The sequence below is a fragment of the Hypomesus nipponensis genome, chromosome 22 (genome assembly GCF_054491055.1).
Source record: "Hypomesus nipponensis isolate SF chromosome 22, ASM5449105v1, whole genome shotgun sequence".
NCBI lineage: Eukaryota > Metazoa > Chordata > Actinopteri > Osmeriformes > Osmeridae > Hypomesus > Hypomesus nipponensis.
Window position 1 is genome coordinate 11,202,748 of NC_140382.1, and position 26,704 is coordinate 11,229,451.

The 26,704-nt window shown below is 49.0% G+C and overlaps 2 protein-coding genes across 4 annotated transcripts in view; one reads left to right on the forward strand and one right to left on the reverse strand.

The window, feature by feature from the left end:
• ctnna2 (catenin (cadherin-associated protein), alpha 2) overlaps positions 1-26,704 on the forward strand; it is a 285,740-nt gene that overhangs the window by 191,403 nt on the left and 67,633 nt on the right. The gene's annotated exons all lie outside the window — the stretch shown is intronic.
• Positions 5,193-6,782, reverse strand: lrrtm1 (leucine rich repeat transmembrane neuronal 1). Its single transcript, XM_084687331.1, has one exon. It carries the CDS (start codon positions 6,780-6,782, stop codon positions 5,193-5,195), a length of 1,590 nt encoding a protein of 529 aa, XP_084543457.1.

Genomic DNA, 26,704 nt, shown 5'->3' on the forward strand with positions numbered 1-26,704 from the left:
GCGGCGCCAGCCCCCAAAGGAAGGACAGCGAGGCCGTCCAGTCGATACGTCGCACAGGAAGCTGGCTTCATTAATTTGTTAAGCATCGGCCCACGCCTGCTCCCGACGCTCCCCCCTCGCCCCCCTGTCACTGGACGCTAAACACCTTTCTTGCGACGTCTTTGAAGACGGATGGATCACGGTGCGGAAGCGGTGCGGGCTTGCGGCGAGGTCAGCTGAGAGTCCTGGTCCCACCTCAGGATGAGGCCGCTGGGGTCGACGACACGGAGCCGTCTCGCTCTTGCTTACCTCTACGAGCCTGTGGATCTGCAGCGTGGGTGTCACAGGTGTCACCGTGTCGCTTGTCAGTGTCACTTCCTCTCTCACTTGCCCACTCGATCGGAGTTCGATCTCTGGTCATCTGACTCACGCACGCAAGCAACACGGCTACGCCAATGAAAGGTTTGCATCCGGATGGATAGCGCTGATGCGGTGGTATTCATACTGAGGAGGGAGTGTAGCCAGTTCAACTGGGTTGCATATGCATGTCACAGCAGGTTTGGTCTGCGGAGTGTTGTTTAGCTAGCGGGCTAGCTGTGGTGCTCAGCTGTGCTGCTGGTCTGGTCCAGCCAGACCTGCTGTTCCTCTCAAAAGTGTCAACACTATGACCTTTAGTCTGGCTCTTGTTGACCTTGTTCATTTGAGTCACCCATATTGTGCCACTGGGAATGGCGGTACATAGAAACAGCACTCACACACGTTAAGAATACTGTGTGCTTGTGTATGTTTGTGAGTGTGTGCATGCGTGCCTTTTACCCGACATTCTGACTTAGTCTTACATATTTCACATCCAAAATCCTTCACTGTCTGTGCCTCACTCATGCACACGCGCACACAGACACACAGCTCGGTGAAAGGAGGACCAGACCTAACCAATGTATTCTACCAAGATACTGAATGGATTTTAAACATCTGTGCCCCCCTCCTGACCCCTGACCATATGCACACACACACACACACACACACACACACACAAACACAAACACACACACTTTCCGGCACAATCTGACTTTGAAAGAATGTAATCTCCCTCTTCAGCCTTTCTTGATCTGATGCAAGACACAGCGGAGGACTCTGCCCAAGTCCTCCCACACCTCGCTCCCCATCCGCACTCCAGCACCATGTTCATAATAGATGACTCCATGTTAATGTAGGCTAGAACGTGTCTCCACTCACTGACGACGGCACATACTGAGGGTGAAAGACCTTACCTAAGGCTTCTTTCAAAGTCAGGGTTGCTATGCAGGGAGATGGAGGAGGAGGTGGAAAGAGGAATAGAGGACAAGAGAGAAAGTAGAGGGAGTTACGCCGGAGGCACTTGCCAGAGTCCCAAGGACTCAACCATTTTCTAATATTCAAGACACCCTGGCCCCCCTTTCCTCTATAGCCTCCCCTACCCTATTGCTTGTCGAAGACAGAATGAAACCAAATCAATAGCGGTGCCAACGCTAGCTCCCGTGTCGCTAGTCATTGAATATTTATACCAATCAAACCGGGCCGTCTAAAAATAAGCTCCAGCCTGTCTCTCCATTCGAGAAGGCAAGACAATTTCAGCCCATTTTGAGCAAAGGCAGGAGAACGAAGATGAAAGAATAAGCTAATGATGCCACCTTCACTCCTCAACTACATCTAACCCTTTACTGTATATATCCATCCATCCATCCATCCGTATATCTCTACCCCTGTACTGTATCTCTCCCTCTCTACCCTTTACTGTATATATCCATCTCCACCCCTGTACTGTATCTCTCCATCTCCACCCCTGTACTGTATCTCTCCATCTCTACCCCTATACTGAATCTCTCCATCTCTACCCTGTACTGAATCTCTCCATCTCTACCCCTGTACTGTATCTCTCCATCTCTACCCTGTACTGAATCTCTCCATCTCTACCCCTGTACTGTATCTCTCCATCTCCACCCCTGTACTGTATCTCTCCATCTCTACCCTGTACTGTATCTCTCCATCTCTACCCTGTACTGTATCTCTCCCTCTCTACCCTGTACTGAATCTCTCCATCTCTACCCCTGTACTGTATCTCTCCATCTCCACCCCTGTACTGTATCTCTCCATCTCCTCCTCCTCCCACCTTTCCTCAGGGCAGGCATGGTGGTTTACACACAGATGTCAAGGTGGGCAATGATTCATGGTCATCTTAGGCCCTCAAAGGGAGCCGCCCGCTGCACATATCATGATTCTGTAACAGGTCAGGACGAGTCTCAAATGGCTAACTCGGCTGTTGTTTTCTATTTGTTTTCTCCCCTCTGAGAATGGTCTTCCTCTAACATCTAATGACAGTATATTCTGTCAGCATTGTGGCCACAGCTCTCTGTTTGCTTGTTCTGTGATGCACCACCATGTGACTCCCGTTGCCGTGTTGCATGGTGCTCTGGGCTGTTTCAGCTAAGATAGGATTTTTTCCGCCCAAAACCATCTCCCACTCAATTTGGAAACGTTTGTCTTCTGTTTTTTACCCTTCCCAAATTCACTAACCTTCAGGTTACTTTTTAAGCATCCACAAGCTTCTTGTCAAAGGGGATTCCCATCTGTGTAATGCAGTCGTTGTTTTGGATTTAGATGTACATGTTACCACCATCAAGAAGAGTTGGCTCGACTTTTCTAGTCAGTCAGAGTCCCAGTCCTACACCTGTAACCAGACAAACACTCACAAAGTGTTCAATTAGAGTTTTGGGCTGTGGGGATCCTGAACCCCCCATTAGAGTGATGGGACCCCCATGACAGAACTATGGGGGGTGTTTTGAGTGACCTCCATTACACACCCATAAAAGCTCCTCTGTGAATGATTATAGAGCATTTGTCCCAGGTTGAGTGATTGCAAGATCAGACAGAACAGGCATTTTAGAGAAATGACTGTGGGTGTGGGTGTGGGGGGGATTGTATGTGTGAGATTCTGCATTTCTGGAGCATTGAGGTGCCAGCTGATGCTGTAGCAGTCTGCCCAGGTGAGCAGAAAGACTGCACAGGTTGGGAAGTGCTACTCCTACACAACACCTAGACTCTCATCTAGAGAGCTCCGTAGCACACGGCTTTTTTCCTTGTTCCTAGTAGTAACACAGGGCACTAATAGTTTACATGCACACACCCACACACACTAACTTAAAAAACGGTGTACACCCACACCCCCACATCCACACGTTGCCCTGAGGGCTGAGCTTAGCATATTTTCTTCTTGTTCTCTCTCTCTCTCTCTCTCTCTCTCTCTCTCTCTCTCTCTCTCTCTCTCTCTCTCTCTCTCTCTCTCTCTCTATCTCTCTATCTCTCTCTCTCTCTCTCTCTCTCTCTCTCTCTCTCTATCTCTCTATCTCTATCTCTATCTCTATCTCTATCTCTATCTCTCTGTCTCTGTCTCTGTCTGTCTCTCTCTGTCTCTCTCTGTCTGTCTCTCTGTCTGTCTGTCTGTCTGTCTTTCGCTCTCTCTCTCTCGTCTTTCTCTGCTGCTCCAGACACTAGAGAGCACCCTGCTCCTTCTTTCTGCAGCCTCTATGCTTATCCCTCTATCTCTCCCCTCTCTCTCTCTCTCTCTCCAGCAGTGCATACAAGTCGAACGATGCAGGAGACACACACACACACACACTCACGAGCATCTGGGCAGGATAGCTCAGTCACACAATGAACAACCAGAGTAGAACTATGCATGTGTTTTCCCAAAAATAGCCTTGTATTGAAAGATCAGGTTAGACATTACACGCAAAAACACAGTGAGGGAACAGCCGTACGTGCAGCTGTCTCTTTAAGAATGAAAAAGCCTGTGTATCAATTCTTCACCCAGTCTAGTTCAGTTTTGTGATTCGAATGTGCAGGGCTAAGGCATTTCGGATACATGTTGCTTGGTGAAAAGAGAGGCAGAGTTCTTGCGTGACAGCCGAAGGGCTGGTGACAGCAGCGGGGGTTGAGGAAGGGGGGAGGGGGGGGTGGGGGGGGGCGGGTTGGGGTTGGTTTCCAATCGCTTAACCCTCTGCATTGATTGTTTATTCGGAATGGCACACAAATGATGATTTGATCAAGTGAACAGAAGCCATCGTATTAAATAGCATGAGATCAATTGAATCTATTCAGGGAGAGAACGCAGGGGAGGAAAGTGAGTTGGGGGAGGGGGAGCAGGAGGAAAAGCAACCACAACATACATAACGAGCCAGCGCAGTGAGTCAATGAATACCCAGCATACATGGCAATCAGAATAGAGGGGAGGGATCTGAAATTACGATTTGGAGGGGAATTAACTTTAATGAGAGGAAGCTATTCCTCTGACCCCTTTTATATATTGTTTTGTGAGAGACACTGCAGAGGCACGCAGGCAGACAAATGTTTGCTCCTCTACTGGCACCAAAAATTCAAACCTTACTGTTCCTTGTCTGTCCAGGGCTTGCTTTCTTCCTTTTATACACACAGAGCTCTTAGCTGTGAATAGCAATTCATTTATTTAAACATTGTTTTTTGTTGTAGTTTACAAAAGAAATAGGATAGCATTTTGCATCATTTTTTTCTCCACTCTTGCATTTCTGCTTTTTAAACATATTTTACACAGACTTATTATCTTTTTAAATGTTTTAAATCCAACGTAATCATATTTTTTTCTTTTCCCCGCCAATATTGTCGTTTGACCTTTGTCGTTTACCACAGTAAAAATTGTGTATTTTCGCATTGTGTCCACAATAGTCTTTCCGTAGAACAATATCAGACTAGCCTGAAGTAGAAAGACACATTAAAGCTCAAATATCCACCTGTGGTTAGAGAGAGAAGCCTCTGTGATAGTATCATATTCCTCTTGGTGTTTCTGAACAAAGTCAACAGGTCCAAGAGTCACCATAGACCTAGGTCCCCATAGAGACAGGTTCCCGTTGAGTCCTCTAGGCCCCTTTAATTCAGCAGTAAATCCAGCATTTCAAGTCTTCCCCCTCCCTCCCTCCCCTCCTCTTCCTCCCCCTCCTTCTTTGCGGAGGCAAGCAGCACAGTGAGACGCAGCGTGAACAGTGTCCAAGGATCCCTTTGTCAATCCGACAGTCTCATTAACAACTCCCCTTGCCAAATATATCCAAAGACAGGAGCTCTATATCCACGGGAGCACACGTAAACACACACTCTGGATGGACGGGATAGGAGGGGGGGGGGGGGGAGAGAGGGGGTGTCACGCATCACACCTCGCACTCACGCGACGGTTGCTGCTGGCAGGTGCAGGAACCGTATTCATTGATGATGACCAGGGCGCCCTCGATGTGATTGGGCTTGTAGTCGACGTAGTACTCCGGCGTGGACATGGTGGCCATCTGCTGCATGCTCTGCTTCTGCTTCTGCTTGCGGCGCTGGCTGCTGAAGCACTGGCGGAGCTGCCTCACCCCGGCTGGAAAGCACTTCCAGGCCACGTACAGCATGAGGACCACGATGAGGAAGGAGAAGATGAGCGCCATGGTGCCCGTCACCACCTTGTGGATCTGCATGGTGCTCTCCAAGTCATCGTGGCTCATCGTCACCGTGAAGGAGCCGGTGGCCACCTCGCCGCCCTCGGCCTGCAGGTCGTACGGGTTGGCCGTGGCCAGGCCCAGGAACACCGAGGAGCCCCCGCCGCGGGCCCTGTCTCTCGTGGTGGCGTACATGCCGGCCGTGGTCACGTCCAGCGGCGGGTCCTCGCACAGCTGGAAGGCGTAGACGGCGTCGAGCACGTCCTCGCCCTGGGCGATGTCCGGGCTGGAGCACAGCAGCGAGCTGTCCCGCTGGCCCCGGAAGGCGCTCAGCCAGGAGGCCAGGGCGCAAACGTTGCGGCTGCACTCCCACTCGTTCCCTGCCAGGGTGATGCCGGACAGGGACGCCCACGAGTCCAGGATGCGCTGGTCCACCGACGACAGCTTGTTGGAGTCCAGGTTGAGGGTCTTGAGGTTGGGCACGCTCTCGAAAACGTGAGGCTCAATGTATTCGATCTCATTGGCCGACAGGTCGATCTTCTCCAGGAAGTGCCAGGTCCAGTCCAGGGTGCTGACCACGATGGTGGCCCGGTTGTTGCGCATGTACAGAGTCCTCAGGGAGATGAGACGTGGAAAGTGGGCCAGGTTGACTTTGACCAGCTCGTTGTGCTCCAGATGTAGCTCTGTCAGCTTGAAGAGCCCGGCGAAGGAGTTCCTGGCCAAACTCTGGAGCTGGTTGTACCCCAGGTCCAAGAACTGTAAGCTCCGACAGTCCTGAAAGATCCGCACGGGCACAAATTTCAGGGCGTTGTATCGCAACTGCAAATTGGTGAGCTTTCTCAGGCCATGGAACAGGTCTGGCTCCAGGGCCTGCAGCCTGTTGTAGGACAGGTCCAGCATGCGCAGGTTGGGGAGGGGCCTGAATGTACCATTGGGCACGCTCTCGATGCGATTGTTGCTCAGGTCCAGCTCTTTGACCCGCCTGAGCCGGTCGAAGGCGCCCTCCTCCACCATGTCGATGTTGTTATGATCCAGGTAGAGCCAGGTGAGCTGTGACAGGCCAGCGAACTGGCCTTCGCGAAGCTCAGTCAGGTTGTTCTCGCGCATTGACAGGCCCATGGCGCTGCTCAGGTTGCGGGGGATGTCGGTCAGGTTGAGCCCCTCGCAGTACAACAGCTTGCTGTCGCACCGGCACAGCCTGGGACAGACCCCCTCCACCAGGGGGGCCATTTTGAGAAAGATCCCCAGAGAGCACAGTATCAAGCCAGGGGGCTTTCTCAGGGGCCACTTCAAGTACAAACCAATCAGGAGGAAATCCATTAGCATGAATATCCAGTGATGACGCAGAGAAAATGTCCATTGAATAGATCCGGAAATTATTTTGTCATGTTTCACATGATCATTTGTAAACTCTCCCAGGGTGAAACACTCAATTGTTTCGCTTGGCCTTTTCCGATTTTTTGGGTATTGAGAAAGGCGTTTGAGTGATGGGGGCGGGGGGAAAGGGGACAGGGACGGGGTTTTCAAAGGTATTTACTTATGGAATCGGGAATCCGGTCGCGTAAAAAAAAAAACGCAGGAGGATAAAGGGCAAGTCACTTTGCTCATGTTAGATCTCAGGAAGCAAGAGGACACCAGAGGGGATAAAAAAAAAAGAAGCTTTCTTCACACAGCGATCGCATATGAAAGGATTCCTACTCACCCGCCATCCAGAGGCTGACAACCCTATTCAACGTCTTCCTTTGTGCCCCCCAATACTAATTATGTGGGAATCTAAAACCCCAGTGTGGTAGAAATTCGCTCCCCCCTCCCTTCTCCCTTTTCAGCGGACACCAGATCCTTGGCAGCCTTACAATGTCTTAGTTCTCCGCGAGTGAAAGAGCCAGAAAGAGAAGGAATCCAAGTAGCTTTCAGCGTGCCGCGAGGAAGTGCTTGCTCTCTCGGCTGCATGCATGAGTACCGTCCCCTCCACGGCAAGTCTCCACAGTCTGCTGCTGCGATGATCAGAGGAGAGGAGAGGACTAGGAAAAAGAAGGGGAAAAAAGCATCCTCGGAGGAAAAAAACCTGATCTTTGTTCACCTCCCTTTCTTGTTAAAGACAATTGTTGTCAACACAAACTAACGTCTGTCACTTGAAACGGCTGCCGACCTGCGTGGCATGAATCCCATCACCCAGGTCGTTACCTCTCAGTGACCAGCGTTCAAAGAAAATATGCACTGAAAGAGAGGATGTGTCGTCGCTCTCTCTCTCTCTCTTTCATCTCTCTCTCCTCCTCCTCTTCCTCCTCCCTCTCTCTTTCTCTTTCTCTCAGTTCGCCTAGTATCCCTCCTTCAGTGTCTGCCGCGGCTGTGGTAATGAGTCCCAGTCCTGTGTACGGGTGTCACATCCCGGGTGCCTATAGGTGTCTTCTGCCAGGGCTCTGTGCTCCGTAGCACCGCTGGTCTAGGCTGAGGGATCTGTCCGGTGTCTATGCAGTGAGAGGTGGAGGGAGAGGGGGGGGTCGGCGGCGGTGAGCTTGTGGAGGAGAGTAGCGTTCGATCTCTCGCTGCAGACTAGTGCACTGGCAGAGCGTGCAGAAGCACCTTCTGTTCACTGAGTGTCGTAAGCCACTCACAATTCAGACTAGCCCCGCACTCTCTCTCACTCTCTCTCTCTCTCTCTCTCTCTCTCTCTCTCTCTCTCCCTTGCTTGCTCGCTCCCTCTCTCTCTCTCTCTCTCTCTCCCTCCCCCTCCCTCCCTCTACATTTTCCTGTCTGAGACATTTCCATATTCAGAAGGGGGTGGGCCTTACTAGGGACTTTAATGGAACCTCTCTCTCTCAGTATACCTCTTTCTATCTCTCTCTCTCGCTCTCTTTCTCTTTTTAGCTTTCTCTAATTTTCTATCCCTTTTTCTAGCTTTCACTCTCAATCTTTCCCCTTCCGTTTGCTCCAACCCTCCTTCTGTGTAATGAATTGAAACAAGCCATCTATCTGCCGTTTCTGCTCCTTGTTGCTGTTGGAATCCGGCTCCCTCAGCACCACAGATTAATATTCCTGTAATGACGGAGGGGGGGGGGGGGTGTTGGGGGGGGGGGGGGGGTGTTCTAGATTCTCGCCATCCCTCCGGCTGACAAACTGGAGCAGAGCTGGTGCATGAGAAGAAGGGTGTGTGTGTGTGTGTGGGTGTGTGTGTGTGTGGGTGTGTGTGTGTTTCGGAGGAGGAGGTGGGGGGCTGGAACACAGGATGATACATAACGCATGTGCCTCGTGTGTTCACAACGAATACTGCAATTATCATTCTTCAGAAGCAGCATCCCTATCATTGTATTTGCTACTCTCCTATTATTATTCTGTGTTTGAAATAAATACATAATAATAATACAACATATTTTGTCCAGCATGTACACATGCGGCATGTATATATGTATTTACTATACTCGTGTATAAACTTATGTTCGCGGTTTGGCCATCTGTTATAGGAAAATTTAATTGCCAGGATCAACCCACCCACTAGTTATTGTCTAAAATGCCATGGTCTTGTGATCAGTGAGTTGTATTGTACACTAGAACAACCCTCCACGTCGGTTGTTTTGATCATTTGACGCTCGGTAAACGTACACATCTTCAGTCTTCTTCTGTCCTTACACAGCCAATCTGACCAGACTTCCTCCCTGATGTACTTTACTACGCTCATTTGAAGGCTGACTGTCCAGTCTGCATACAGATACTGTTTGTCCCACTCCGGCCCACAGATGGTGGCTGATGTGGTATTCCCCTCATGACGTTGTGTGCTCTGAGACTCCCGTGTGGAGGGACGCTGTAGCCCTGTCGTCTCCTGCTTGTTAATGCCCGGAGGACAGCGAGCTGTGACCGTTGCTAACACGACACTAAACATGTCCCATCACACGCTCCCTCCCTCCCTCTCTCTCTCTCCCTCCCTCTCTCTCTCTCTCTCTCTCTCTCTCTCTCCCTCTCTTTCTCTCCCTCTCTCTCCCTCCCTCTCTCTCTCTCCCTCTCTTCTCCTGGTTTTCCTCTTCACTGTCTTATTTGTTTCCCAGTTTGGACGGTCTCTTAGGGAGGGTGCGGTCATCTGAGTGACTAGCGTGCCCTGCCCTGCTCAGTGTCCTGTGAAATGGCTCTTAATTGGCCGGCGAGGTTGAGGGAACTTGTGTTCAGTGTGACCGAGGATCAGCAAGGGGAGGGGGGGTTCTCTTCTCTGGTTTCAGCAACCGACTTTGGCACGAGGCCCTTTAATAGCAGCAACATTGTTTTCATCCTGTACTTAATAGAAACCGTTCTGTTGAAATCCATTCCACTTTTTACATTCTAAATGGAAAATTGACCATCTATGTTATATACTGTTCATACTGTTGGCTTCAATAATGGTCTTGACAGGATATTACAGGATGCAATAGTAATATCATTCCAAGTGTATTCATGCATTGAGAGAAGGTTCACAGCCGTAGTGCAATATCAGTTCACTGCCCAAAGGCAGTCCTACAAAACAGACAAAAAATGGATGCTTAGATAGATAAGATAAGATATCGATTAACCACTGGCTAACTGGTTCCAATTGGTTAAACTCCATCAAGACTGCCTTCCTTGTCTAAAGGAAGGGGGAGAGTTGTCTCTCAGATTAGATACCTACAGTATATAAACAAACACAGGGAGTTGAAAGAGTTCAAGACTTCAAAGACGATTTATAATAAAGATTATTTAAGATGATTTATATTTTAGTACAAAGAAGTTAAAGATTGTTGACAGTATACACATATATACATGAAATATATTGCATGCATGTAAATATTGTTTTGTTTTGTTGTTTCTTATCTCAGTCAGTTGAAAGACAAGATGCATTAAGAGCCAAAGTTTGAAGAAAGAAACGTCCATGATAAAACACATATGTGTCTCTCTTCTCTCCTCCTCTGTTGTAACATGGGGATTCTCTGTTGAAAAACCCACACACCCTCACACACACAATGGCCCACACACACTCCCGCCCAGCCGTAATGGAAGGCTGCACCATCAGCTAATGACTTGGTATGCTGTAATGACTTGACACAGCATACAGGAGACAGGAGGACCCAGGCCATCAGTTTGACAGACTTTGAAGAGGCTGGCCTGGAGAGAGGGCAGACAGACACACACTGGCATACACACGATGGCTGTAAGCACACACAGCATATATATATGAGGGTGAAGGTAAAAGTCTTGTGAATACCATAACCTTCATTTGTTCCTTCAGACCACATCACTGCTTCTCAGAGACCAGAGGGGGCCGTATATTGTACCCTTCCTTCTGTCCAGTATTCACATTTGAACAAAAATTAATCATTTTGCTGCAGCTGGGCCTTTATGCAAAACCAGGAAGGAGAGACTTCAGGACAGGGAGAGATTGTGCCAGTGCAGAACCAATTATAACCAATGGAGTGAAATGGTCATGTGGCCTGCTCCTAAAAGTTTGGAGTCTTTCTCTCTAAGTCAGGCATCCCCAGTCTACCTTCCCTCCCCATGGCTTCAAATCAGTCCTTCACGTCTCCACTATCAGCCTGGCCCAGAGTATCTCTTAGGGACAGCCCCTTTGCACATCCCCAGCCAATGACTACCCATGGTTGGGTCAGCATTAGGACATACTCTGCCTTTTGGGAAGCAAACAAGCCATGTTTCATTTTTTTTCATTTTTCTTGACAAATGGCAGAGCTCCTAAATATGCACTTCCTGTCTTTGTCACAGTGTTCTGCTCAACTACACTCTGCGAGGAAAAAGGAAGTGGCTCTCTGGCTTCCGTGAAATCCATCTTAATATTCCCTCCAACGTTAATGGGGGGTAGCTAGCGCCCGTTGCCTGGCTAATAAATGACAACACAGAGCGGGGGGGGAGTCCGGGCAAACAAGTTTGCAACGATTCATAATTATTTGAGACCTTCGTGTTTACTTTTCCTATGCCTAATCAATAGCCCATTATGTCGTGCTGATATTTTTCTGCAACATTAGGTTTTTAACTCCAAGATCTTGGATGTCAGAAGTGTTCCGCCATACTCTAGGCTAATTGGCAAACATCTCTCTGTCTCTGTCTCTCTCTCTCTCTCTCTCTCTCTCGCTCTCTCGCTCTCTCTCTATCTCTATGCTAAGGCTCCACACTCAAGTGACTGCAATATCAATCCCGCAGCCATTGATGTGCTCTCCACTTGTTCTGATAGCGCATGTTCATCTCCATTACATAAGGTTTCTGTATTCTGTCACCAGACAGGTGATCTGAGTGCATGGCTCTCTCTTTCACTGCTAAGGGGGTGAAAGTTACAATTAGAATGGCTTTGGATGACAGTTTACTGACATGCACAGCGCATATTAGCTCCTGGTGGCTCCCTGTGATAGGGCATTATTCCTGCTGTGTGCCTTGTGCTCACTACATTGTGGTTCAGATCCCATTCAGCCTAAGGAAGTAAGAATTCCATCCTGCAGTGATGTGCTGTGCGTATTGTACTTTAAATATGCCGCGTGGGATGCGGCTTGGAATACATGTCAAATAAATGATCAAATGTAATGGACTTTGCTCCTGGTACATGACATTGGACTGGCTTGTTACAGCAGCTGTGTGAAGTGGGAAGGAGAGCACTGGTCAGGTGTAGGGGAACTGTCATCTGCCTGTGTCACACGTGGTCAAGAGAGTTCTACATTTTCACGGTATCTCACATCGGTCTGTTTTTCTTTTACAACGTGCACCGGCCGTTAGGCTACAGCTGTTGCTGCTCCACCTCCCCGCATGGGCGAGTATCAAATCATTCTGTCTTTTCCTGAAGGCTTTTGATTTCACAGCAATATGGAGAATGATCCGCTCTGTCTCATACCCTGGCCATGACGGCGCTACAATGCACAACACTGCTGTGCTGGAATTATAAGTGCCTGAAAGAATTTGGGCAATTATCCAACTGTGGCCCAGGTTAATCGCTCTCTCATAGCTAATTTGTCTTTGGCTAGGCAAGAGAGCACCCATTTGTTTTGTTTACTTCTAAGAATGTACCTGGCCTTTTCACCTTCTCTGCAATCTGAGTTCTTTGCTTTCAAATCTCGTAGCCGTTTTCTAGCAGGGTATCTGTGGAAGATCACTAACTTTCTTCCTCACTATCCCAGTAAGGTCCAGAAGTGCACCATTCACTGTACCAAACTGAACTTGACCTGTCCCAAAGTGTACATTCTGGTGTGTTTGCATTTTGACAGTCTAACATGGGTCTAGGTTATTTGCAACATTTGTTAATTCATCCATACAGTCGTGGGGCTCAAATCAATGTCTGAATTTCAATGTGAACACATGCACAGTAGAATACACCATTGTCTTGCTTGTTTCACGGTTTCTAAAGGTTGCAAAAATATTTTTGACAAAAAGTTTCAAAAGGTTAAACAAGTATTTTGGAAAAAAAGTTGTCTAACTCTCTGTCTCCGTCTGTCTCTCCCTCCACTTTATGTTCTACTATTTTATTTCCTGTGCATCCTTTTTCCCAACTCTTTCTTCCCCTCTCTTCCTTGCCCAGTGGGCAGCAGTGTCGCCCTATCAATTGTGGTCTTCTCGACCATTTCCAGTGACTGATTTCACGAGGAAGCAGGCAGCTGGGGATTGTCTGCTTCCCAAGCCCTCAGACCAAGTCCTCTCTATGATCTCAAGGCCTCTCCTCTGTCCACATGTGCCTTTGTACATGTGTGTGGCATGTACAAATGCAGTAGACCAAGTCAACTCAGTGGGAAACCAGCAGCCACTCTCTTGTCGTGGAAGAGTGACAGCGTCTAAGGACGGCGGCCCTTCTTCAGTGAAGGTCAATGCGCTCCTCATCAGGGTGGAACCCACATGGCACTGTTGGCCTTTTCATGTCTGCTCCTTGTTCAAATGAGCACACTTGTGCCATGAAGCAGCAGCACTTATTTTTGCTCCACACCCTCCAATTATATGTCGTTCCCCAATTACACTCCTTTGGTAATTGGCGGTAGCATCAAAGAGGTCAAACATTTGGTTAAGGATTTGATAGTTGTGACTGACAATGAATTCAATTGAGGCACCTTGAGGACTCAAATGCACACACACACACACACACACACACACACACACACACACACACACACACACACACACACACACACTCTGAGACACTAGTTTTGCATTCAGACTCATCCCTCCCTCCCCTCCAGCTTGCTCAGATTCCCCCTCACCCTCCCTGCTGTGACAGGGCTCTGACGCTGCACCAGGTCACCACAGATTCATAATTACCAGCCTCTACAATTACACATCCATTATTTAAATGAGCCAATGAATGTAGAGGGGGGATCTGACTGTGATGGGGGCCCACACAATCGGGCTGGACCACAACTAATTGAGCCTCTGCTGCGATAATGCAGACAGGCAGGAGGGACGAAGCAGTGTGGAGAAAGGGGGGGAGGGATAGCATGGCTGCCTCTACCCAGTAACAGGCTGCTGTCGGCGGGTGGAGGTGGAGGGTAGGACAGGGCCCTTCAGGATAGCTTCCAGCAGATTGCTGTTCCAGCGAGTCCGGACATTGTCAGCTGCTAGGCAAGGGAGTCATTTGGTCCATGTTAAAAATGGTTCAATGTGTGCCTGTTTTTGTATCAACGCGTACCATATTTCCAAGTATTTTCTAAGTATTCGAAGTCAGAATGGGACTAAATCTATCAGGATGTGTCTCTGAATCACAAGTTTAATGATCCAATAGCAATTGTCTTCTTCATAGGCTAAAACCAGGTCCCTCTTTCTGTCTTTCGCTTTCATTCTCTCTCCTGGACTTTCTCCCGGTGATTCTGTATCGACAGGAAGCCAGGTAAACAAAACAACAACACAGCAGTCTCAGCATCCACTGGAGCGTGGCACAGCAAGAACATGCCTGTCACCGTCGGTAACAGCTCCCTGAGGCTGGTTCTTAGCGTGCCGGCCAAGTCTGGATCAGTAAGAAGTGGCCCGGGCTAAGATGTACGAATCAATACCCGTCTTTCACCTACAGTAGAAGGTGTACATTAAAATATGTTTGTGGTTGTGGATTGGAACTGTGTGTGTGTGGTTATGGTTTGGAAGTGTGTGTGTGCCATCAGCGCTTTGGGGCCTAAAGCTTATTGACAAAGAGCCAATCATCGATGATGACTCGAAATGAACAGCAGTCTGACAGTGTACCCCTGCACATCGACATGAGCTGCCCAAGCAACTTTGCAGAATGGCACGCGCAAAACACAGCTGAGACGGCATGAAAAATATCAAATGACAAGAGTTGTAGCGATGAGACGGCCGCCAGAGTCCGGAGCGGCAGTGGAACAGAGCCGGGAAACAAGACTTTCTTTCCCTCTCTGTTTAACTCTGGTCAAGTCAGGTCTGGTCAAGTCAACCAACAGCATCGAAAAAGAAAACCCAGGCGCCGGTGACGCAAGAGGCAGTAATGTAGGGGTGTGGGTGGGCCAGGCAGGAGCCAGCAGAAGTTAAAAGCCAGTGATTGGCTGGTTGGGGGAAGTTTGAGGACCCATGGTGCTCAGAGGAGAGGAATCCTTGCTGGGATCAAAGAGCCTGAGCTGAGGCTTGAGTGCTTCCACAGCTGACTTAGGAAGGCATGCAGATACTAATGAATGTCATTCCTGCTTAATGGACGCTTCTGCAGGCCTTCAATGGAGTCATTTCCTTTTATCTGTCATATAGTGTGCTGTCCCCATTTGTATGTCTGTTTGTGCCTTTTATGTAAGCACGTTCTTGTCTCAGCTTGTGTTTACATTTACATTTAGTCATTTAACAGACGTTCTTATCCAGAGCGACTTACATTAAGTACAGGGACATTCCCCCGAGGCAAGTAGGGTGAAGTGCCTTGCCTAAGGACACAACGTCATTTTGGTAAATCGAACCAGAAACCTTCTGATTAATAGCCCGATTCCCTAACCGCTGAGCCACGTGACCCCTGTGTTTGGTGTGTGCTGTGTTCCCTGTGTGCGTGGTGTGTGTCCCTGCTGCTCTCGTCCTGCCTGTCAGAGGGGCCGCATCAGAGAGGACGATGGTGTCCTTGTGCTGTGTGTTGCACGGCTACAGAGACTTTGTTCTGCTGTCACATGAGTCAGACGTCCCACAGAGATCAGCCAGACCATATCCCCCCCCCACCCCCCACCCATCTAACAGTGTCCTCTGGACAGACTACTCTGACACATGGAGGGAGGGAGGGAGGGAGGGAGGGAGGGAGGGAGGGAGGGAGGGAGGGAGGGAGGGAGGGAGGGAGGGAGGGAGGGAGGGAGGGAGGGAGGGAGGGAGGGAGGGAGGGAGGGAGGGAGGGAGGGAGGGAGGGAGGGAGGGAGGGAGGGAGGGAGGGAGGGAGGGAGGGAGGGAGGGAGGGAGGGAGGGAGGGAGGGAGGGAGGGAGGGAGGGAGGGAGGGAGAAGCCGCTCTTGCTTGAACATCAGGAAGGACCGAGGACCAGTGCCTGAGGAGTTGGCAGCCAATTAGGGTCGTCGGGAGGCATTTAGTTTGACTTTGAAAGTCATCCCATGTTTGTTTGTCGTCGTCTCTTTCGCTCTCACGCTCCCTGTGAAGCATCTAGCATGCGTCCCTTGATTGATTTGAGAGTGTCGTAGTGTCACAGAGACATCCAGAGACCCAGCGGGGGGGGGGCAGGAAGTGTTTGGTGGCAGCTGCTGGTGCACAGCATCACCAGCTCCTAGGCTGTTGCGCCATTTAAGGAAGGAGAGATGTAATAACTCGGCGAGTCACTTGCTAAAATGACACGTCGACAACAGATGATATTTGAAAAGGTGACATCTGCCACCAGAAAGGTTTGTTTCTTGATACCTGTGTGTGCTTGCGTGCCTGCGCATGTGTTTGTGTGTGTGCGTGTGTGCGTGCGTGTGTGCGTGCGTGTGTTCAAGTAAAAATGTCAAAAAGAAATAACGGGGATGTTCACGCAACCTTGTGAGGACAGAAGCAGTCTGCCTGTTATGCTTGTGTGTGTGTGTGTGTGTGCTCATGACCACCTATCCACATGTGGTACCCACAGGCAGGTCTTTCATCCAAAGCAGAATGAAAGCCAGAGCAGAGTGCTGGCCACCAGCACGATCAAGCCTAGCGAGAGTGACAGCAACCCTTTGACACAACTGAGGGTGCTGTTATCAAACACCCCAGCTCTGCATTTCCTAAACCCTAATTAGAAATTAATCAAAATCCAACAAAGCCACTTTGATCACTCCCAATTGATTTTCTGAGATGAAAGCAGGAAAACATTGCAGCTGACAAACCAAAAGAAAGCAGCACCTTAAAAAAGCAGCTCCCCCCAAAAAACAAAATTGTGCGCCTTTCATTTGACTTAAAAAGAACATAAGTTCTACTCCATAAAGTGAAACTGAGAACATCCACTTACAAAAAAAACTAAAAAACAAGAAGAAATATGGCATTGTATTCCATGGTTCCAAGGCCAGTGGTTTCACAGTTGAAGTGAAGTGAATCTATTGTCTGCTTGGCTGTCTGTTTGGGCAGCAGACGATAGCAGCTAAATCCTGTGACAGCACAGAGAAGTCCCCAGCCTTGCTCACTCCCCAACGAGCTGCAGAGAGGGGAGAAAGAGACATTCTCCCTCCCTCCCTCCCTCCCTCCCTCCCTCCCTCCCTCCCTCCCTCCCTCCCTCCCTCCCTCCCTCCCTCCCTCCCTCCCTCCCTCCCTCCCTCCCTCCCTCCCTCCCTCCCTCCCTCCCTCCCTCCCTCCCTCCCTCCCTCCCTCCCTCCCTCCCTCCCTCCCTCCCTCCCTCCCTCCCTCCCTCCCTCTCTGTGCTAAACAATGATCCACCTTACGCTTTCCTTGAATGTTTAACAACGCACTCCATTTCTCGCTTTTGCTCAGAGGCCAATCAAAGTCAATTATGACTGCTCTCTTTGACTGTAGTAGGCTGCAGCTGCTCTATCCTTTAGCTCTATGCTTTTTCCTCAGACAGTTAACTGTCTGAATTAGCATTATTGACACCTCAGATATACCCAAAATCTTTGCTGGGGTCTTCGCTGCCCCTCCTGTAGGTTACAGTCATAAACATTGGCAAAATAATCAACCTCTTGAACAGTAACGGATTCAGTTAGTTAAGTTTTGAACACTGCTTCGACTTAACGTGAGCAAGGTTTAGGTCTCACGCTATCAGTAGCATCACCATCAGCAGACGACTAATTAGCAGACTTGATTAACCCTGTGGCATCACTCATGTCTACGGGCATTTCCAGGCACACGTTTCAGCTCTATCAGCCCCAGCCTCAGACTCTCCTGCCTCCGCACATCCCTGAGGACTCGTGAGGTAATTAAGACGGGTGTCTTCCAGAGAGGAGCCACGACCCTGTCAGAGGCCCAGTAAGTGAAGCAGGCTCTTTGGCGGGCTGGGGGGCACACCCCTGACCCCCCTCCCCACCTTGGGTTCTCCAGAGGACTCTAACCTGCTGGTTAGAGACTGGCAGAGCAGCTGTTTTGCTGACAGAGGCAGCCGGACGTGTTAGGCAGCTAATATGGCGCCATGATGAACCGAGGCAAATAAGCCTATTTGCATGTGCTGCGGTACTAATAGCATCCATTACTAAAATGTTTCCTATTTCCTTTGTTGGTCATACACAGACATCTGGTTGAGAGATCATGGTTAGGACCTTACTCAGGAGTACCGGACATTTTTCATGTCATTTTATACATCATATGGGTACATCGCACACCTTATTTCATTCAGCACCTTTGCTAATGTGGCATTGCTTGAGATGTTGTTTTTCCAATCTATTTGAAATGCACCAGCCTAAGGTGATTGGACATGCCAGGGGTCTAGACAGAATTGTATATTTGTTCTGATCTTTTATCTTCCTCTGTACTTTCCACATGCATTTGTATGTCGCTTTAGATAATGTGTCTGCTGAAGAATAAAACATATATTGTAAAATTGTATACAGATAATGTGCTGTGCCTGGGATCGTGCTGCTCAACATTACACATTTATCTGCATGGCGGGGAGCAGTTTCAGCCCCTGCTAGCAGGACCTAGCAGGATGAAAGGGAGGCGGACTGGTTCCAGCTGTGTCTGGCTAAGCATCCCCCTCATCCCCTCCCCTCCTCCCCAATCCCCACCGGTTCTGACTGATGGCACAGGAAGTAGGCTGGCTGGTCCGCTGTAGATACTGTATGTGCTCGTTTAGGTTGTGTTTTGCCCGGAAGCCGTGGCGTGCTAGCGTTGTGACACGAGCGTGCCTCTGCTTTATCTATGTCTTTCTTTCCCTGTCTATCTCTCTGTTCCTCTGTATTCCTGTTCCCCTCTCTGTCTGTCTCTATCTCTGTGTTCCTCTGTATTCCTGTTCCCCTCTCTGTCTGTCTCTATCTCTGTGTTCCTCTGTATTCCTGTTCCTCTCTCTGTCTGTCTCTATCTCTGTGTTCCTCTGTATTCCCGTTCCCCTCTCTGTCTGTCTCTATCTCTGTGTTCCTCTGTATTCCTGTTCCCCTCTCTGTCTGTCACTCTGTTCCTCTATATTCCCGTTCCTCTCTCTGTCTGTCTCTCACTGGTTAGCACGCCCTGCCGTCCGCTTGGCCCTGGTTGGACAGTGTTCCGAGGCTCAGTACAGCGCTCTCTTCTCCCTATATCCTCCCTCGTTCACCATCCTAATCCCCGAATCCCAACATGCTATCAACCCAACCCAAACAACAGGTTGAGTCGTACCTCGGATTTAAAAAAAACACGCTTATCGTGTTCCATGCCCCCCCCCTCCGCCCCCTCACTCAACCAAACACACACACACACAATTCCCTCAATTTTTCTTAAATCTGTTAATAGAGGACTGAGGTTATCATGCCAATCCCCAGTGACTTGTACGGAAATCCAAGGTTGGGGTTTTGAGTGTGTCATATGCTATGCCGCTGTTTTCTTCACTCAGTGGGGTTGTTGCAAAACGTTTATTTTGTTTGTCAGGAAGAATGTGTGTGTGTGTGTTCCCCCAGAAGATGGTGCAAAGCCATTTTTCTCAGCAGCATAATTGCGTTTTTCTGCAAAACACCTCACTTCACAAGCAGAGAGATGGTTTCCGGAAACCTCTCTGTTGATGGGAGACATCGATGTACACATAAGCACACACAAACACACACGATATGTGACAATTTGGGATGGAGGCTGAAAAATATATAGATTCTCTCCTGGGGCTTGGCTGTTAGCTGGTCAAGGTTGTATCTTGCAGGAGCACTAGTGTTGTGTAGCCTTGCTGGGGGGAGCAGGGTTAACTGGAGTGTGCTCCAAGGGTGGGGTGGGTTGGGGCTGGGGTGTGGGAGAGCCACACCTGGAGACGGGAGTAAGTGAGGAACGGGAAGGGAGGGAGGGGGCAGAGAGAGGGGACTTGTGGTTTGTAGCTGGAGGATAACCGTCCACTCTCCCAGTCCCCTTTCCTACACCCCTCCTCGTTCCTCCTCGCCCCTTGTCCTGATGGTGCTTCAGAAAAGGGCTGATACGGATGTATACCACCAACTTTTCTGTTTGGAGTGTGAGTTTGAACTAAATGAAACCTCTCTTAAATACAGTACAGTACATCTCCACACTGTAGATGTGTGTGTGTGTGTGTGTGTGTGTGTGTGTGTGTGTGTGTGTGTGTGTGTGTGTGTGTGTGTGTGTATCTCATGACTTCTAACCCGCTGCCTAGCAAGGTCAGGTGTTGGTAACAGACTGATGGCAGGAGTCGAATACCATTTGTCTGACGCAGGGCAGGGACTGATATTTCCCATGTGCCCCTGGGATGGCGGGCTGAGATCCCTCACTGGCTCCAGACAGCACATACTCCTGCTGATCCATCACACGGGATGCAATGAAAGAATACATGAAAGAGAAGGAGATGATGAAATAGGATTATGTCCCCCCAGTTCAGAACTGTTTTTTTTTTACTATTGACTGGTCAGTGTGTGTGTGCGTGTGTGTGTGTGTGTGTGTGCGCGCGTGCGTGTGTGTGTGTGTGTGTGTGCATGTGCGTGTGCGTCTGACACATGTATGAATACCCACACGCACTAGTACACACATGTATTTGCAGTGTGTGTTCGTCAAGCACAGGCAAAACAAGACTGAACACATTTTGTTTCTTAAGTGCTTCAGATAATTTTTCCCTCCAGTTGTTTTTGTTTTGTCTGCACTTTGTGTCCATGAGTAGTGCTTGTAACACTCTCCTTCTCCAGGATATACACACACACACACACACTAAAGCATGTATCAGTGTTCAAAATAGCCAGTTGCTCTGTTTGATAAATAGGTATCTCTTGGCCCTTCAGTTAAAACGGAGTGTGTCAGTAGTGTCAGGAACCTTCCATCCCTCTTTCATTTTTCTCTATCCATCCTTCCCTATTCACGTTCTCACCCCTCTCACGTCGTTCTCTCTCTACCTACCTCTCCTTGCCTCCCTCCCTTCCTCTGTCCCTGCCTCCCTCCATCCCCCCTGCTTGCCATTCAGTGCAGGTAGTCTACAGGCTGCGTTGCTCCTGCTAGACTGAGCTACTGCTGCAGGATGGTTTCCTCTTCTCCTCAACCTTCCCTTTTTCCTCTCTTTGCCCCCTCCCTCTCCCCCCCCCCCCCCCCCCCCCCCCTGCTTGGTTAGCTTACGTCCAGGGGCAGTGCTGAGGATGTGTGTAAAGGAGGCTAAGTAGCAGCAGTCCAGTGGGTCCCTGACCCATGACCCTTATTTAATTACCCTCATCAAAGCTGTGGACACGCACACACCACACCCCGCACACAATGGCACCGAGGAACCATTGTCTCTTTCATTATCAGCACATTCAACGTAACCTCTCTCTCTGTCACATTCTCTCCTTTCAGAGGCAGGGAAGCGTGTGTTTTCTGTGTCTCTATCCTGTAATCAAGCTGGCAGATAGCCGTCGCTGTGACTCCACCAGCTAGTAGCTTCCACTTAATGAGAACAAGTCAGATTGTCTCATTTCCCGCTCCTACTAGGGGAGCTCAACTTATCTTAATGAGCATCTGGCAATTGGCTATCCATTATCTACTGGTCTCCAACATGGCTGCTCTCTCTTCTCTGTTTATCTCTCTCTTTCTCTCTATCTCTCTCTTTCTCTTTTTTGTCTCCCTCACTCCCCACCTCAGCTGTAAGACAGTCAGGTTAACCATCCAGGACAGTAATTCTGCATCTCGTTACCTCTTCATCAAGCGCCTAAATTGATATAATTTAACACACTGAGCCATGGAGCAATAGAGGGATACAAAATAACTGTGAGGAAAAATATATCTTCCTATTCTATCTTTCTCCCTCTCTTATTTTTTCCCTCTGTTCCATGTGTCCCCCTTCATCTCCTTATTAGACCAGACATCCTACAATGCACTTAGGCAATCTAGTCTTAGACAGTGAACCAAAAGCCTTGTTAGGGAATAGTTTTAGGGGAGGGGCGGAATGCGTTGATGCTCTCTTCAGATTTGTCTTTCACTCCCCCCCCCCTCCCTACCTCCCTTCCTCTTACTCACACACACACACACACACACACACACACACACACACACACACTCACACTAGGACTTTAGAGAATTAAAACCAGAACAAGAAATACAAATAAATAGAATGATCGAAATGGACAGTAATATTTCATAAACGGGATGTGTCCCCAAAGCCCAACATGTGTATTCCATTATGCCATACGCTGTGCCACAAATCATCACATTATGACAGGTGGTGTCCCCACTGTGCTGTTATGTCTTAACTGTGTGGGGATTCATGAGGGCACACACAAATCAGTAGTTTGGACTTTACAAAGTAAAGTTTTAAAGTTTAACAAAAATCACTCACTCAATTATTGGCATACAGGTTCACACACACACACACACACACACAAACACAAACACATAGACATATAGTAAACAGACACACACACACACGGCTGTCATGTGGGCCTCACTCTAACAGGCTTTAACCTATGATTCATTGGCTGGGCCCACTGTTGACAGAGTGGGTGGACATTCATGCGTACATAAGTTTTAATTTATCTTTTTTTTAATCCTTTTAAACACCAGCAGCCTGACATTAATTCCTGCAGGCCTGCACGTGTATGTGGGGGAGGGGGCAAAGGACATAACTACAATATAAATGGCCTTCTAAAATGTATTCATATTTATCAAATCAAATCAAATGTATTTGTATAGCCCTTTTTACACGCAAGCCTGTCACAGAGGGTTTCACATACGCCCATAGAACTGCCCCTCAACCAACCTAAACCCTCAAGTAAGACAAGGAAAAAACTCCAAGAAAAACTCCCAACAGGAGAAAAAATGGAAGAAACCTTGGGAGGAGCAATTCAGAGAGGGATCCCCTCCTCCAGAGACGGTTGGTAAGAGAGAGGAGCAGAACACAAGCTAAACATAGTCATACAATGTCAATGTTTATCATTTATTTATAATGTAGATATAACGATAAACAATGACGCTACACTATATCATTTGTATACATATAGAAATAGTATGAGGGTACAGATTGGATTTAATTAGAAATGTCAAACCCGCTGGGTGGTGGACTGCAGGTGAGGAGTTCGAACTCTGAGCCACAAAGGAAATGAACATCATTTATTTCCTGGTACTCATTTTATCCTATTAATTTTCAATAAATGTCCAGGTGTGGGGGTGTGATGGGTTTCTGTGTCCTTGAAGAATCCAGGCTGCTCAATCAGACTTAATACAATCTGCTTAACACATATTTGGGAGCTTGGGGATACAGGCCAATGTGATTATTGATTAAATAAAATAATGTTAAAATGGGATTTTTGCTGTTTCTACAGAGTGGAATTAGGATGACCTCATACTAGTCGGCATTGTGTAAAAAGTTAAGGGCAAAGTGTTTTTGTGACCCTGGGCCTTTTTCTATGTCAGGCTGTGTGTGTTGAGAAGTGGTTCTCGGTTTAAGAAGAGTACTGAATCCGAGTTGCCCTCTCAAGTCCTCTCACTCAGTCTGCTTTTTCATTTTGGCGAGACCTCTTTAATCCTGCACCCTCCCTCTGGCTCTTAAATGACACATTAGCATGTTGCTCTCCAGGCAGCCCCATGACTAATGTAGTCTGGTCCGGCGTTAAGACTGTGGTGTGTGTGTGTGTGTGGGTGTGTGTGTGGGTGTGTGTGTGTGTCAGCCCTCGGTGGACACCTTCTCCCCTCGTCCCCCTGGTGCAAGAGGATCCGCTCTCTCAGACGGAGCATAGAGTATATAGCGCAAACACTGATTAATCTACCGTCACCTCTATCTCACACACACACACACACACACACACACACACACACACACACGCACACACGCACACAGACACACCCCACCAGCCTCACACACCTGCCGGCCTGGTGTGATGGCTGGGCTTGCCTAGTTAAATGTGGGCCTCTTGCCCAGGCGTATCCCTCCTGTTTGTGAGCCTCTCTGCTCGGTTTGGTGCATCGCCCTGCGCGCCAACATATGCAGTGCTTTATTACTGTTACCACACACACACACACACACACAGCCTGACCGCGGGGGCGGAAGACAAACAATTCATTCCTAATGTCATAACGTCTATATGGAAACCCATGCAGTCGGGTGCCTTGGCCAAGGGCATGGAGGCCGTGTTTCATCCGGAACAGGGATTGAGCTCCGTCTTAACGACAGCCCCCGGTACAGCGTCACTTCAGCTCCACCGATCCCCATCACGTGTGTACGCACCCGTGGCCCCACGGGACAGAGGTTCTATTGAGACATATGTCCAGCCCCTTATCAACCCCCCGGAGCCCAGGGCCTCTGTGAGGCAGAGGGACAGCAAGGCGGGTTGCCGTCACTCTAAATACCTTGCGTACTCATTGCATGTGTGAGACTGGGGAAATGGCAGTACTATGTCCTGTCAACAGCTGCCACGGTGACACACTGGCTAGATATGCAACCCCCCTTTCACTGTACTACCTAAAAAGTGTTACTTTGTGTCTTTATTTAATTATTGAATTGGTTAAAGAATATTTGTGGTATTTAAAAGTGATTGATTTTATTTTGGGATTGTGTTTTTTGTATTATTTTTTTCTTCTGGTACAGGAATGTACATTGTTCCTTTTTCACAAACTGGGCCAGTTCAACTACATTACCCTTCAGTTCAACACCTAGGCCCGGTGGATTGCACCCTGCGGACAAAGAAGTCCCTCAAGACGTTATATTTGATGTCTCTTGACAGCCGGGGGCGTTGGAGATGAGTGTTAACACTCTTACAACACAGAACTGGCCCATCCATGTGGTTGGAGGTCGTTCCGAGGCTAATGGGAAAAAAAATCTAGTTTATAGGTGGCTGATGACACACACTCGCAGGAACCACAGGAAGGGTGCCTTTTCATAATGGACAGTCTGTCTGACGTGGACCTGTGTGAGTGTGTGTGTCCGTGTGTGCAGGAGACCAGACCACGTTTGTCATGGCTTCCCCAGCCAGGTAATGATGAGCTAGTTAAACTGGAGTTTTACACTTTGACAATCCCTTCTGCTCACAGCCCATGTGTAGATGACCTGACAAACCAGACGTGTCGACCCCCGCTGACAGAGTAGTGGTGAGCACCAAGCCTGCCCTTGATAAGATGATGATGTTAACATGGTAGATTGATTGTAAGAGGGGGGGGGGACGTGCTTGTATCATGTATCAACTGTGGCGATTCAGCCCATCTGAACAACTCTAGCCTAGACCCAATCCTCCCCTTGACTACCGTACTGCATGGACATCTATTTAAGTTTGGTTATCCAACACAAATGCAGTCAACGCAGCCCTCCCTCCCTCCTCTCCCTTTTGCCCTCCTTCTGTCCTCATGGCTGATTGTGGGTCACAAGGACGTTAGACATCACAGGTGGTTCCCCCCGTCCCTTGCCCACTTACCCTGGCTTGCCAGACACATCCACGTTTCAATCACCCTCTATCAAGGGTGGTCAGAGGGCCCACCCACTCAACCACATGCACACGTCCACACATACACACACACACACACACACTCATACAGTATGTACACTTCTGGACAAACACACACATTCATTCTACATTCAAAGCAGCTCCTCTAAATCGCATGAGATGAAAAGGTAATTTTTTTTTCATCATATGGGACCCTATTCGCTCCAAGGGGTCAGCTACCGAAACGACAGCAAGTTATCGGGCAATTAAGAGACCGCTTTGAAATCTCAACACCATGGACTCGAATGCAATTCAGTTCTGATGCCTTCTCGGTAGACTGTACAGTTTTTACCCTACAGTCATTCCATGATGAATTGTGCACAGCTCTGATCCACTACTTGCAGTTTGTGGCTCTAGACCACCTGTCTTGTTTTCCTCTCTGTTCATCTAGTGTCTGCCTACTCTACAAAGGCTTTTATACCTACCACGTGTACCTCGACCTCCCTACCACGTGTACCTCGACCTCCCCACCACGTGTACCACGACCTCCCCACCATGTGTACCACGACCTCCCTACCACGTGTACCTCGACCTCCCCACCACGTGTACCTCGACCTCCCTACCACGTGTACCTCGACCTCCCCACCACGTGTACCTCGACCTCCCTACCACATGTACCTCGACCTCCCCACCACGTGTACCTCGACCTCCCTACCACTTGTACCTCGACCTCCCTACCACGTGTACCTCGACCTCCCCACCACGTGTACCACGACCTCCCCACCACGTGTACCTCGACCTCCCTACCACGTGTACCTCGACCTCCCTACCACGTGTACCTCGACCTCCCCACCACGTGTACCTCGACCTCCCCACCACGTGTACCTCGACCTCCCTACCACCATCACTCTGACCCCTCCATCTCTTGCTTCACTCCACGGCAGGAACACTGAAAAGAGAGAGTGAGAGAGTAAGATAGACAGAAGTGTGTGTGTGTGTGTGTGTGTGTGTGGGGGGGGGGGGTGATGCTGTCCTTTAGGGAGCACTGCCAGCTGTGGGCTGTCTGGCTAAGAGGCCCAGGGGAGTTGGAGCGGGTGATGCAGCTAAGCTAACCCAGCAACACAGCAACCTGTCCCTCACGCCTTCCAGTTCTCCTCCAAGTTACGGGGGCTAACAGTATGTTACCACATTAGCTTCCTCTCTTTCAGCATTCTGACAGAAACAGAGACAACTTGAAGGGACATGCAATAAGCACAGAGGCAGGAATAATATGGGGGGACTAGACGACGGGGGGGGCTTACATTCCACAAGAGGGGCTAGATTGACATGAGCTACTTAGCACGCTGCAGTGCGTGCTGTGCAGTTTGTTGAAACCAGTTCCTTCATTTTTCAATTAGCACAGTGCTCTGGA

Coding starts and splice junctions, on each gene's coding strand:
- lrrtm1 (XM_084687331.1), bottom strand. CDS start 6,782: ATGCTAATGGATTTCCTCCTGATTGGTTTGTACTTGAAGTGGCCCCTG.